We start from the raw sequence: 11,285 nt of genomic DNA, 5'->3' as shown, positions 1-11,285 counted from the left end.
CTGGACTTCCTGACGAGCCACCCCTAGGTGGTGAGGGTAGGTAGCAACACATCTACCACACTGATCCTCAACACTGGAGCTCCCCAGGGGTGCGTGCTCAGTCCCCTCCTGTACTCCCTGTTCACCCACGACTGCATGGCCAGGCACGACTCCAACACCATCATTAAGTTTGCTGATGACACAACAGTGGGAGGCCTGATCACCGACAAGACAGCCTATAGGGAGGAGGTCAGAGACCTGGCCGGGTGGCACCAGAATAACAACCTATCCCTCAACGTAACCAAGACTATGGGGATGATTGTGGACTACAGGAAAAGGTGCACCGAGCACGTCCCCATTCTCATCGACGGGGCTGTAGTGGAGCAGGTTAAGAGCTTCAAATTCCTTGGTGTCCACATCAACAACAAACTAGATTGGTCCAAACACACCAAGACAGTCGTGAAGAGGGCACGACAACGCCTATTCCCCTCAGGAAACTAAAAAGATTTGGCATTGATCCTGAGATCCTCAAAAGGTTCTAAAGCTGCAACATCGAGAGCATCCTGACCGGTTGCATCACTGCCTGGTATGGCAATTGCATGGCCTCCGACCGCAAGGCACTTCAGAGGGAAGTGTTTACGGCCCAGGACATTACTGGGGCAAAGCTGCCTGCCATCCAGGACCTCTACACCAGGCGGTGTCAGAGGAAGGCCCTGAAAATTGTCAAAGACCCCAGCCACCCCAGTCATAGACTGTTCTCTCAACCAGTGCTCCTGCACATTGGCTAACCGGGCTATCTGCATTGTGACCCACCACCCTCCAACCCCTCTTTTACGCTACTGCTACTCTCTGTTCATAATATATGCATAGTCACTTTAACGATACCCACATGTACATACTACCTCAACAAGCCTGACTAACAGGTGTCTGTATATAGCCTTGCTACTCTTATTTTCAAATGTCTTTTTACTGTTGTTTTATTTCTTTACTTACCTACACACACACACACATAGTTTAAAAAAATATTCTCTCCGCACTATTGGTTAGAGCCTGTAAGTGAGCATTTCACTGTAATGTCTACACCTGTTGTATTCGGCGCACGTGACAAATAAACTTTGATTTAATTTAATTTAGTAGCAGTAGTAGTGGTAGTGGTAACAGTAGCAGTAATAGCGGTATGTGGTAGCGGTAGTGATAACAGTATCAGTAGTAGCGATAGTAGAAGCGGTAGTGGTAAGAGTTTATTTTATTTATTTAAACTTTATTTAACCAGGAAGGGCTCAAGATAGGCAGCACCAAGTCATTACTGGAACAGTTAGCAGGATAAAGTCCAACGAACGAAGAGAGTACCCACCACATTTCTGAACAGTTTAAAATAAATCTCAAAGTGCCATGGTAAAGAGTGTCAATTGATCTCAAACATAGTAGTGGTAGTGGTAACAGTAGCAGCAGCAATAGTAGCAGTAGTAGCGGTAATGGTAGTGGCAACAGTGGTAGTGATAGTGGTAACATTAGCAGTAGTAGCGGTAGTGGTAGTTGTAACAGAGGCAGTAGTAGCGGTAGTGGTAGTGGTAGCAGTAGCAACAGCAGTAGTAGCAGTAGCGGTAGTGGTAGCAGTAGTAGCGGTAGTGGTAACAGTAGCAGTAGTAGTGGTAGTGGTAGTAGGGGTAGTGGTAACAGTAGCAGTAGTAGTGGTAACAGTAGCAGTAGTAGCGGTAGTGGTAGCAGTAGCAACAGCAGTAGTAGAAGTAGCGTTAGCGGTAATGGTAACAGTAGCAGCTGCAATAGTAGCGGTTGTGGTAGTGGTAACAGTAGCAGCAGCAATAGTAGCGGTAGTAGTGGTAGCAATAGTGGTAACAGTAACAGTAACAGTAGTAGCGGTAGTGGTAGCAGTAGCAGCAGCAGTAGTAGCAGTAGTATTAGCGGTAATGGTAACAGTAGCAGCTGCAATAGTAGCGGTTGTGGTAGTGGTAACAGTAGCAGCAGAAATAGTAGCGGTAGTAGTGGTAGCAGTAGTAGCAGTAATGGTAGTGGTAACAGTAGCAGTAATAGCGGTAGTGGTAGCAGTAGTAGCGGTAATGGTAGTGGTAACAGTGGCAGTAGTAGTGGTAACAGTGGCAGTAGTAGTGGTAACAGTGGCAGTAGTAGTGGTAACAGTGGCAGTAGTAGTGGTAGTGGTAACAGTAGCAGTAGTAGTGGTAGTGGTAGCAGTAGTAGCGGTAATGGTAGTGGTAACAGTGGCAGTAGTAGTGGTAGTGGTAACAGTAGCAGTAGTAGTGGTAGTGGTAGCAGTAGTAGCGGTAATGGTAGTGGTAACAGTGGCAGTAGTAGTGGTAATGGTAACAGTGGCAGTAGTAGTGGTAGTGGTAACAGTAGCAGTAGTAGTGGTAATGGTAACAGTGGCAGTAGTAGTGGTAGTGGTAACAGTGGCAGTAGTAGTGGTAGTGGTAACAGTGGCAGTAGTAGTGGTAGTGGTAACAGTGGCAGTAGTAGTGGTAGTGGTAACAGTAGCAGTAGTAGAGGTAGTGGTAGCAGTAGTAGCGGTAATGGTAACAGTGGCAGTAGTAGTGGTAACAGTGGCAGTAGTAGTGGTAGTGGTAACAGTAGCAGTAGTAGTGGTAGTGGTAGCAGTAGTAGCGGTAATGGTAACAGTGGCAGTAGTAGTGGTAATGGTAACAGTGGCAGTAGTAGTGGTAGTGGTAACAGTAGCAGTAGTAGAGGTAGTGGTAGCAGTAGGAGCAGTAGTGGTAGTGGTAACAGTAGTAGTGGTAGTGGTAGCTGTAGTAGCGGTAATGGTAGTGGTAACAGTAGTAGTGGTAGTGGTAACAGTAGCAGTAGTAGCGGTAGTGGTAGTGGTAGCAGTAGTAGCGGTAGTGGTAGTGGTAGCAGTAGCAGTAGTAGCGGTAGTGGTAGTATAACATTAGCAGTAGTAGTGGTAACAGCAGTGGTAGTGGTAGCGCTAGTGGTAGCAGTAGTAGTGGTAGTGGCAGCAGTAGGTAGTAGCAGCAGTGGTAGCAGTAGTAGCGGTAGTGGTAGCGGTAACAGTGGCAGTAGTAGTGTAGTGGTAACAGTGCAGTAGTAGTGGTAGTGGTAGCAGCTAGTAGAGGTAGTGGTAGCAGTAGCAGTAGTAGGTGGTGGTAACAGTAGTAGTGGTAGTGGTAGCAGTAGTGGTAACAGTAGTGGTGGTAGTGGTAGCAGTAGCAGTAGTAGCGGTAGTGGTAGTGGTAACAGTGGTAGTGGTAGTGGTAGTGGTAGTAGTAGTGGTAGTGGTAGTGGTAGCAGTAGCAGTAGTAGTAGCGGTAGTGGTAGTGGTAACAGTAGCAGTAGTGGCAGTGGTAGTGGTAGTGGTAACAGTAGCAGTAGTAGTGGTAGTGGTAGCAGTAATGGTAGTGGCAAGTAGTAGTGGTAGTGGTAACAGTAGTAGTAGGGTAGTGGTAACAGCAGTAGTAGTGGTAGGTAACAGTGGCAGTAGTATGGTAGTGGTAACAGTGGTGGTAGTGGTAGTGGTAACAGTAGTAGTGGTAGTGGTAGCTGTAGTAGCGGTAATGGTAGTGGTAACAGTGGTAGTGGTAGTGGTAACAGTAGCAGTAGTAGTGGTAGTGGTAGCAGTAGCAATAGCAGTAGTAGCAGTAGCGGTAGTGGTAGTGGTAACAGTAGCAGTAGTAGCGGTAGTGGTAGTGGTAGCAGTAGCAGTAGTAGTGGTAGTGGTAGTGGTAACAGTAGCAGTAGTAGCGGTAGTGGTAGTGGTAACAGTAGCAGTAGTAGCGGTAGTGGTAGTGGTAGCAGTAGTAGCGGTAGTGGTAGTGGTAACAGTAGCAGTAGTAGCGGTAGTGGTAGTGGTAGCAGTAGCAGCAGCAGTAGTAGCGGTAGCGGTAGCGGTAATGGTAGCAGTGGTAGTGGTAACAGTAGCAGTAGTAGTGGTAGCAGTAGCAGCAGCAGTAGAAGCAGTAGTGGTAGCAGTAACAGTAGTGGTAACAGTAGTAGCGGTGGTAGTGGTAGCGGTAGTGGTAACAGTAGCAGTGGTAGCAGCAGCAGTAGTAGTGGTAACAGTGGTAGCAGTGGTAACAGTAGCAGTAGTAGTGGTAGCGGTAGTGGTAACAGTAGCAGTAGTGTAGTGGTAGTGGTAGTGGTTAGTGCATTAGCGGTAGTGGTAACAGTAGTAGTAGTAGTGGTAACAGTAGCAGTGGTAGTGGTAGCAGTAGTAGCGGTAGTGGTAGTGGTAACAGTAGCAGTAGTAGTGGTAGTGGTAGTGGTAGCAGTAGCAGCAGCAGTAGTAGCAGAAGCGTTAGCGGTAATGGTAGCGCTAGTGGTAACAGTAGCAGTAGTAGTGGTAGCAGTAGCAGCAGCAGTAGAAGCAGTAGTGGTAACAGTAGCAGTAGTAGCGGTAGTGGTAGCGGTAGTGGTAACAGTAGCAGTAGCAGCAGCAGTAGTAGCGTTAGCGGTAGTGGTAACAGTAGCAGTAGTAGTGGTAGCGGTAGTGGTAACAGTAGCAGTTGTAGCATTAACGGTAGTGGTAACAGCAGCAGTAGTAGCGGTAGTGGTAACAGCAGCAGCAGTAGGAGTGGTAGTGGTAACAGTAGCAGTGGTAGCGGTAGTAGTAACAGTAGCAGTAGTTGTAACAGTAGCAGTAGTAGTGGTAACAGTAGCAGTAGTAGTGGTAGCAGTAGTAGCGGTAGTGGTAGCGGCAGTGGTAAGAGTAGCAGTAGTAGCGGTAATGGTAACAGTAGCAGTAGTAGCATTAGCGGTAGTGGTAACAGCAGCAGTAGTAGCGGTAGTGGTAACAGTGGTAACAGTAGCAGTGGTAGCGGTAGTGGTAACAGTAGCAGTAGTAGTGGTAGCAGTAGTAGCGGTAGTGGTAAGAGTAGCAGTAGTAGCGGTAATGGTAACAGTAGCAGTAGTAGCATTAGCGGTAGTGGTAACAGCAGTAGTAGTAGCGGTAGTGGTAACAGTAGCAGCAGCAGCAGTAGTAGCAGTATTGGTAGTGGTAGCAGTAGCAACAGCAGTAGTAGCAGAAGCGGTAGTGGTAACAGTAGCAGCAGCAGCAGTAGCAGTAGTGTTAACATTAGTGGTAGTGTTAACAGTAGCAGCAATAGCTTTAGCATTAGCGGTAGTGATAACAGCAGCAGTAGCGTTAGCATTAGTGGTAGTGGTAACAGCAGCAGTAGCGTTAGCATTAGCGGTAGTGGTAACAGTAGCAGCAGCAGCAGTAGTAGCAGTATTGGAACCAGTAGCAGCACCAGTAATGGTAGGAATAACAGTAGCACTATGGCGCAGGATTGTTTTGCAAGGTTGGTATTTTGTAAGGTTTTTACACCAACAATAGGGGCCACTAATCACTAATGGACATTTACAAGAGCTTAGAGAGGATTTTAGAGGGAGGTATAAAAAGTGTTGACTAATACCAAGATAAAGAGGCTAATTCTCTGCCGGAGATATATTTATACCAGGCCTACGTTCTTACGCCAAAGTGTTTGTGCTATCTTACCAGCTGTCAATGGGTAAGGTGTTTAAGTGATTGCTCCACTTTCTGTTGTCTAACAAATAAAGCTTGACTAGATGTTGAGACATGAAACCCATAGCAGCGCCTCATAGTACTGTCTGGGGCATGCTCTTAAGAAGACAGCAGCAGTGACTGCAATCTCTGTGTAGCCTTATTTACGCAGAAATGTAGTGTTGTGTTGGATGAATTTGACTTGTGCTGCTTTGCACAGAACACCCTACTCTCTACTGGCTAGGTCAAACTCATAAAACGTAAAGATGAATTGTGAAATAATAATGACTCTGTCCGTTGAGCATTATAACTAAATTACCTCTGATGCTGTACCTCTCTGCAGCTGCTGTCCAAGTCCATCGAGCAACTCCGTCAGCCCAGCTCCCTGGTCAACCCACACCTGCAGGAGTCAGAGGAGGAGGAGGAGGACAACACCCGGAGGATGGCGGATGAGAGGATGGACATGCAGGAGGACAGGATGCCCCCTGGTGGCGTGATCCAGAAACACACCCTTCGCTCCAGCAACAGCAGTGGCAGCAACAGCTCTCTCGGGGAGCTGTCCTCCATCGTAGAGGCCCACCACCGCCTGGGGGTCATAAAGGTCAAAGAGGAGCCTATCGACAGCGAGGACGAGTCCCTGTCCAGTCAGAGCCTAGCGGCGGAGCAGAGGGCCTCACTCCACCAGGTCAAAGGTCAGCTGGTGATAAGAGCTATGATCTGAGGGGGCAGAGGATGAAGGAGATCACACACTGCGACATTCATAGACGCATACGTACACACACACACACACACACACACACACACACACACACACACACACACACACACACACACACACACACACACACACACACACACACACACACACACACACACACACACACACACACACACTGCAGCCAACACACACACAGAGCCGACTAGGACTCCCCAGGCAGTCCTCTCCCTGCCCTGAGATGTGACGCTGTCTCAGTGAAGTGCAGCCGCACCCCAAACCCCCACCAGACTGACTCTCTGTTTGTGAACTTTGTGAAGTGATCTGTAATGTAAAGTATGTTTCACCGTGCTGTATATAACATGAAGAGAAGATTTACTAGAAGAGTGCTCCTTCTTTTTTTACTTCAAAGGAACTGCTTTGATTGTTTTCAGGTTCTGCTCAATTGACAGAATGTAGTATGTATGTATACAGTAGATTTAGCGTAAGAGAATATTCTAGAAGGGATGGAAAGTGTAACCGTTGTACAGTTTATGAATGCCATTTTATGTTCCCATAGTGTAACATTTATGCCATCAATTCACTTCAACTTTGACTTGCTGACTGTTGTTGTTTTATTCAAATGTCATATTCTCCGTCGTTTTCCAAAAAGCTGTGATGTTCTGTGTTCAGTGGTCTCTGAAAATGACATGAAAATAAGGAAGCATGCTCATGTCTGTATGAGAGAGAGAATGTATTGTTCAACCTTAACACAACACAGCACACCCTTACGACTGAGTACAGCCAGCCGACACTGGGAATGAGACTGTTTATTGATGTACAGTACTGCAGAGTGGAGGAGCAAATGGTAAATCAGTGGATGGATGGATGCATAGATGGATGGATGGATGCATAGATGGATGGATGGATAGATGGATGCAGAGATGGATGGATGGATGCATAGATGGATGGATGGATAGATGGATGCAGAGATGGATGGATGCATAGATGGATGCATAGATGGATGGATGGATGGATGGATAGATGGATGGATGGATGGATGGATGGATGGATGGATAGATGGATGCATAGATGGATGGATAGATGGATGCATAGATGGATGGATGGATGCAGAGATGGATGGATAGATGGAGGCATAGATGGATGGATGGATGGATGGATGGATGGATGATGGATGCAGAGATGGATGGATGGATGGATGGATGGATGGATGGATGGATGGATGGATGGATGGATGCATAGATGGATGGATGGATGGATGCATAGATGGATGGATGGATGCAGAGATGGATGGATAGATGGATGCATAGATGGATGGATGGATGGATGCATAGATGGATGGATGGATGCAGAGATGGATGGATGGATAGAGGATGGATGGATGGATGATGGATGGATGGATGGATGGATGGATGGATGGATGATAGATGATGATGGATGGATGGATAGATGGATGGATAGATAGATGGATGATAGATGGATGGATAGATAGATGATGATGACGGATGGATAGATGGATAGATAGATGATGGATGGATGGATAGATGGATAGATAGATGATAGATGATAGATGGATGGATAGATAGATGATGATGACGGATGGATGGTGGGATGAATGGTTGGATATATGGATAGATAATGGATGGATGGATGGATGGATGGATGGATGGATGGATGGATGGATGGATGGATGGATAGATGATGGATGGATGGATGGTGCAGGCAGTCAGCTCCATCAGACCATAGGACCAGGTCTGCTTCTCAAATGGGCATCCTTTAGGCCTCAGGTTAAAAGTTCTGTGCTATATAGGGAATATAGCAAGAACAAAACAACAAAATCATCCTGGTTTGCCACGGTCCTGTGTTGAGATGCCGTGTCATCCTAATCTTCCTCGTTCTCCTCTTCCTCGACCTCCTCTTCCTTCTCTTCCTCCTCCTCCTCCCCTCTGGGTCCAAATCAAAGCTCAGCCAGGTTCCTGCCCAACTTTCAACAGAGGATTCACTAACAGAAAGAATGAGAGAGAAAGAGAGGGAGAGAGAGAGAGAGAAGGAGAGAAAGAGAGAGTGAGAGAGAGAGAAATAGCAGAAGAGAAATAGCGAGAGAGAGAGAAGGAGAGAAAGAGAGAGTGAGAGAGAGAGAAATAGAAGAAGAGAAATAGTGAGAGGGAGAGAAGGAGAGAAAGAGAGAGTGAGAGCGAGAGAGAGAGAGAGAGAGAGAGAGAGAGAGAGAGAGAGAGAGAGAGAGAGAGAGAGAGAGAGAGAGAGAGAGAGAAAGAAGGAGAGGAGAGAGTAGAGGGCGGGCAGGAAATGCCTTCTCGAAGCCAGGAGTCAGAATGATTCATGTGTGCAGGAATGTTAGGGGAGAGGAGGACCCAGGGTTGTAGGAGTCCAAGGGGCCAGGCTTGAGAATTGATTTACTGTCAAGGCGAATTACAAAGCCAGTGGGGATATGGTTAAGGGAGACCCTTTTTTAAAGGGAATCGCTTCCTTCGTACTCCCCAGTGACATGCTTACCTCCACACGCAGGTTTGATGTTACTTCAATAAAATAAAAAACAAGATGGGACCTCTCTCCTTCTCCCCATCCCCCACCCCTGACTCCCTCTTGAAATTGCCCCATGCAACATGTCGACTCTGGTCTTAAAGTGGTCAATCAATGTATGTAAAGCTGTAACTTTTTTTCCTGTTTCGTTTGTCTTGTCAATGTATAAAATATTACTATGGGGTTCTGTGTTTGGGTTCCTGTGAAAGACATAAACCATGTCTGTCAGTTTGTCTGTCTGCCTGTCTGACTCATACTGTACATTTAGCTCAGCCCATTCTAATGTTTGTAGTGTAAAAATCACTTTGAATCGGAACAATGTCAGTCTTGTTCCCTTGCTTCTTTGATTGGGCTGTAACGGGGCCCCTTCTCTACCCGTGGGGGGTCCCTGGATTCTGTTCATAGCTGTTTGCGTTTGTTCTCTTTCTTTTCTGCCTTGTGCTACAAACCTTTCTTTTATAAAATAAAGTTCATTCCCCAACTGTGCAACTTTCTGGTCTTTGTAGAGGATGTTTCTAACATGTCATAGAGCTTCAGTCTTTACTTCCAACTTCTCATAGCCTTATTTTGGGACATAGATTTTCATTTTTCACATTCAAGACCCAACACAAGACTGTGTTCATGTTATTGTACATCTCAGATGTCTCCCCCTAAACTAAACCATTAGCCTACTTTCCCACACTCAGTCACATAACCCACTAAACACAGGCCAGCTCCTCATTTCTCTGGGATCTGTGTAACCCTTTAAAGGAGAGCTTAAGGGGCTTTCTAAGCAGCTCTTTGATGAGCAGAGAGGCTCCTAGCGGCAGCATTACAGCAGTTAAGACTAGGTGAGGCTAGGAGTGGGTGATAGGAAATGACTTGCACTGAGATAGGTATGACTTGCACTGAGACTTAAACTGAGCTTAAGCAATTTCACACCCAGGCTTAGTTCTTTCTTGCACTGGTAAGACTTGATATATTTCACACTACACGCAATGATGACAATAGGAAAGATCACAGCTCAGACCCTTGAGCAGTTTTCTGCAATTTAAGGTAGCCTGTTTGGGATGGTTGTTATTTGTCTCCAGTGACATTTCTGTAGCCAAAGTAACTGCTGCAAATGTAGCAAATATTGGGCAACCATTTCTTCTTCTTTCAGTTTCAGCCTTCTTCCCTCAAAGCTTCCAGATACCTCTTCCGGAACATTCACAAAGGTGTAATGTTACCTTATATTAGGAAGTATTCAGAGTCAAATTAAACCTTGATTATTTTTTAAGTTGATGCCATCTGTCTTGGGGCCTCTTGCCCTTGTGGTTTTAAATGAGCTGTTACAAAGGCAGAACAAATAATGGAGTCCCCATCTATCTGCACCAGCCCTCCCCAAGGTGCCCACAGACCCAGTTGTAAAAGCAAACAAGCATTTTTAAAGGGTGGCCAAGCAGGGGAGGAAGCAAGAAAACATACCTATTTCCTCTCCGCACAGAGTTATAGTGTGCAGGGGGTCTTCATAAGGAGAGCATAGTGTGCAGGGGGGTCTTCATAAGGAGAGCATAGTGTGCAGGGGGGGTCTTCATAAGGAGAGCATAGTGTGCAGGGGGGTCTTCATAAGGAGAGCATAGTGTGCAGGGGGTCTTCATAAGGAGAGCATAGTGTGCAGGGGGTCTTCATAAGGAGAGCATAGTGTGCTCTTCATAAGGAGAGCATAGTGTGCAGGGGGGGTCTTCATAAGGAGAGCATAGTGTGCAGTGAGGATCTTTCTTCTGTACTGAAATTCCAAATACTGTACCACTTGGCAGTGTGTACATATTGTTGTTCTTCATTTTCTGAAGGAGAGCATAGTGTGCAGGGGGCTCTTCATTAGGATAACCAAAAGATACCTGTGTTGTCTTCATTAGGAGAGCATAGTGTGCAGGGGGTCTTCATAAGGAGAGCATAGTGTGCAGGGGGTCTTCATAAGGAGAGCATAGTGTGCAGGGGGGGTCTTCATTAGGAGAGCATAGTGTGCAGGGGGTCTTCATAAGGAGAGCATAGTGTGCAGGGGGTCTTCATAAGGAGAGCATAGTGTGCAGGGGGTCTTCAAAGATAGTGTGGATGTTGTGTGTGCAGGGGGTCTTCATAAGGAGACCCACCTGGACAGGGGGTCTTCATATGTGAGCATAGTGTTCAGGGGGTCTACAGCTCGGCATAAGACATAGTGTGCCTGATAAGGAGATAGTGTGCAGGGGGTCTTCATTCCTGTGTAATCTTCATAATAGTGTATCCCAAGGAGAGCATAGTGCACCTTCAAAGAGCATAGTGTGCAGGGGGTCTTCAGGAGAGCATAGTTGCAGGGGGTCTTCATAAGTGCATAGTGTGCAGGGGGGGTCTTCATAATGTGCAGGGGTCTTCATAAGGAGAGCATAGTGTAGGGGGATCTACTTACTACAGGGAGGTCTTCATAAGTTTTGTACTTCATGACTAGTGTGCAGGGGGTCTTCAAAACTAAGGAGATGATAGTGAACATTTTAAGTGTGCAGGGGGTCTTCATATGGAACAGTAGTGTGCAGGGGGTCTTCATTAGTGTGCAGGGGGTCTTCA

General features: G+C 46.5%; 1 protein-coding gene across 1 annotated transcript in view; it reads left to right on the top strand.

Moving 5' to 3' along the window:
* The window catches only part of LOC118380669 (histone deacetylase 9-B-like), a 76,097-nt gene extending 66,882 nt beyond the window's left edge, over positions 1-9,215 (top strand). The window contains exon 9 of the mRNA XM_052514406.1: positions 5,814-9,215. Coding sequence (XP_052370366.1) covers positions 5,814-6,191 — 378 coding nt within the window. The 3' untranslated portion in view covers positions 6,192-9,215. The remainder of the gene's footprint in view (positions 1-5,813) is intronic.
* Positions 9,216-11,285: the final 2,070 nt, after the last annotated feature.

The sequence above is a fragment of the Oncorhynchus keta genome, unplaced genomic scaffold (assembly GCF_023373465.1).
Source record: "Oncorhynchus keta strain PuntledgeMale-10-30-2019 unplaced genomic scaffold, Oket_V2 Un_scaffold_17472_pilon_pilon, whole genome shotgun sequence".
NCBI classification, from domain to species: domain Eukaryota; kingdom Metazoa; phylum Chordata; class Actinopteri; order Salmoniformes; family Salmonidae; genus Oncorhynchus; species Oncorhynchus keta.
Note: the sequence above shows the minus strand (reverse complement) of the source record. Positions and strands in the feature narration are given on the sequence as shown.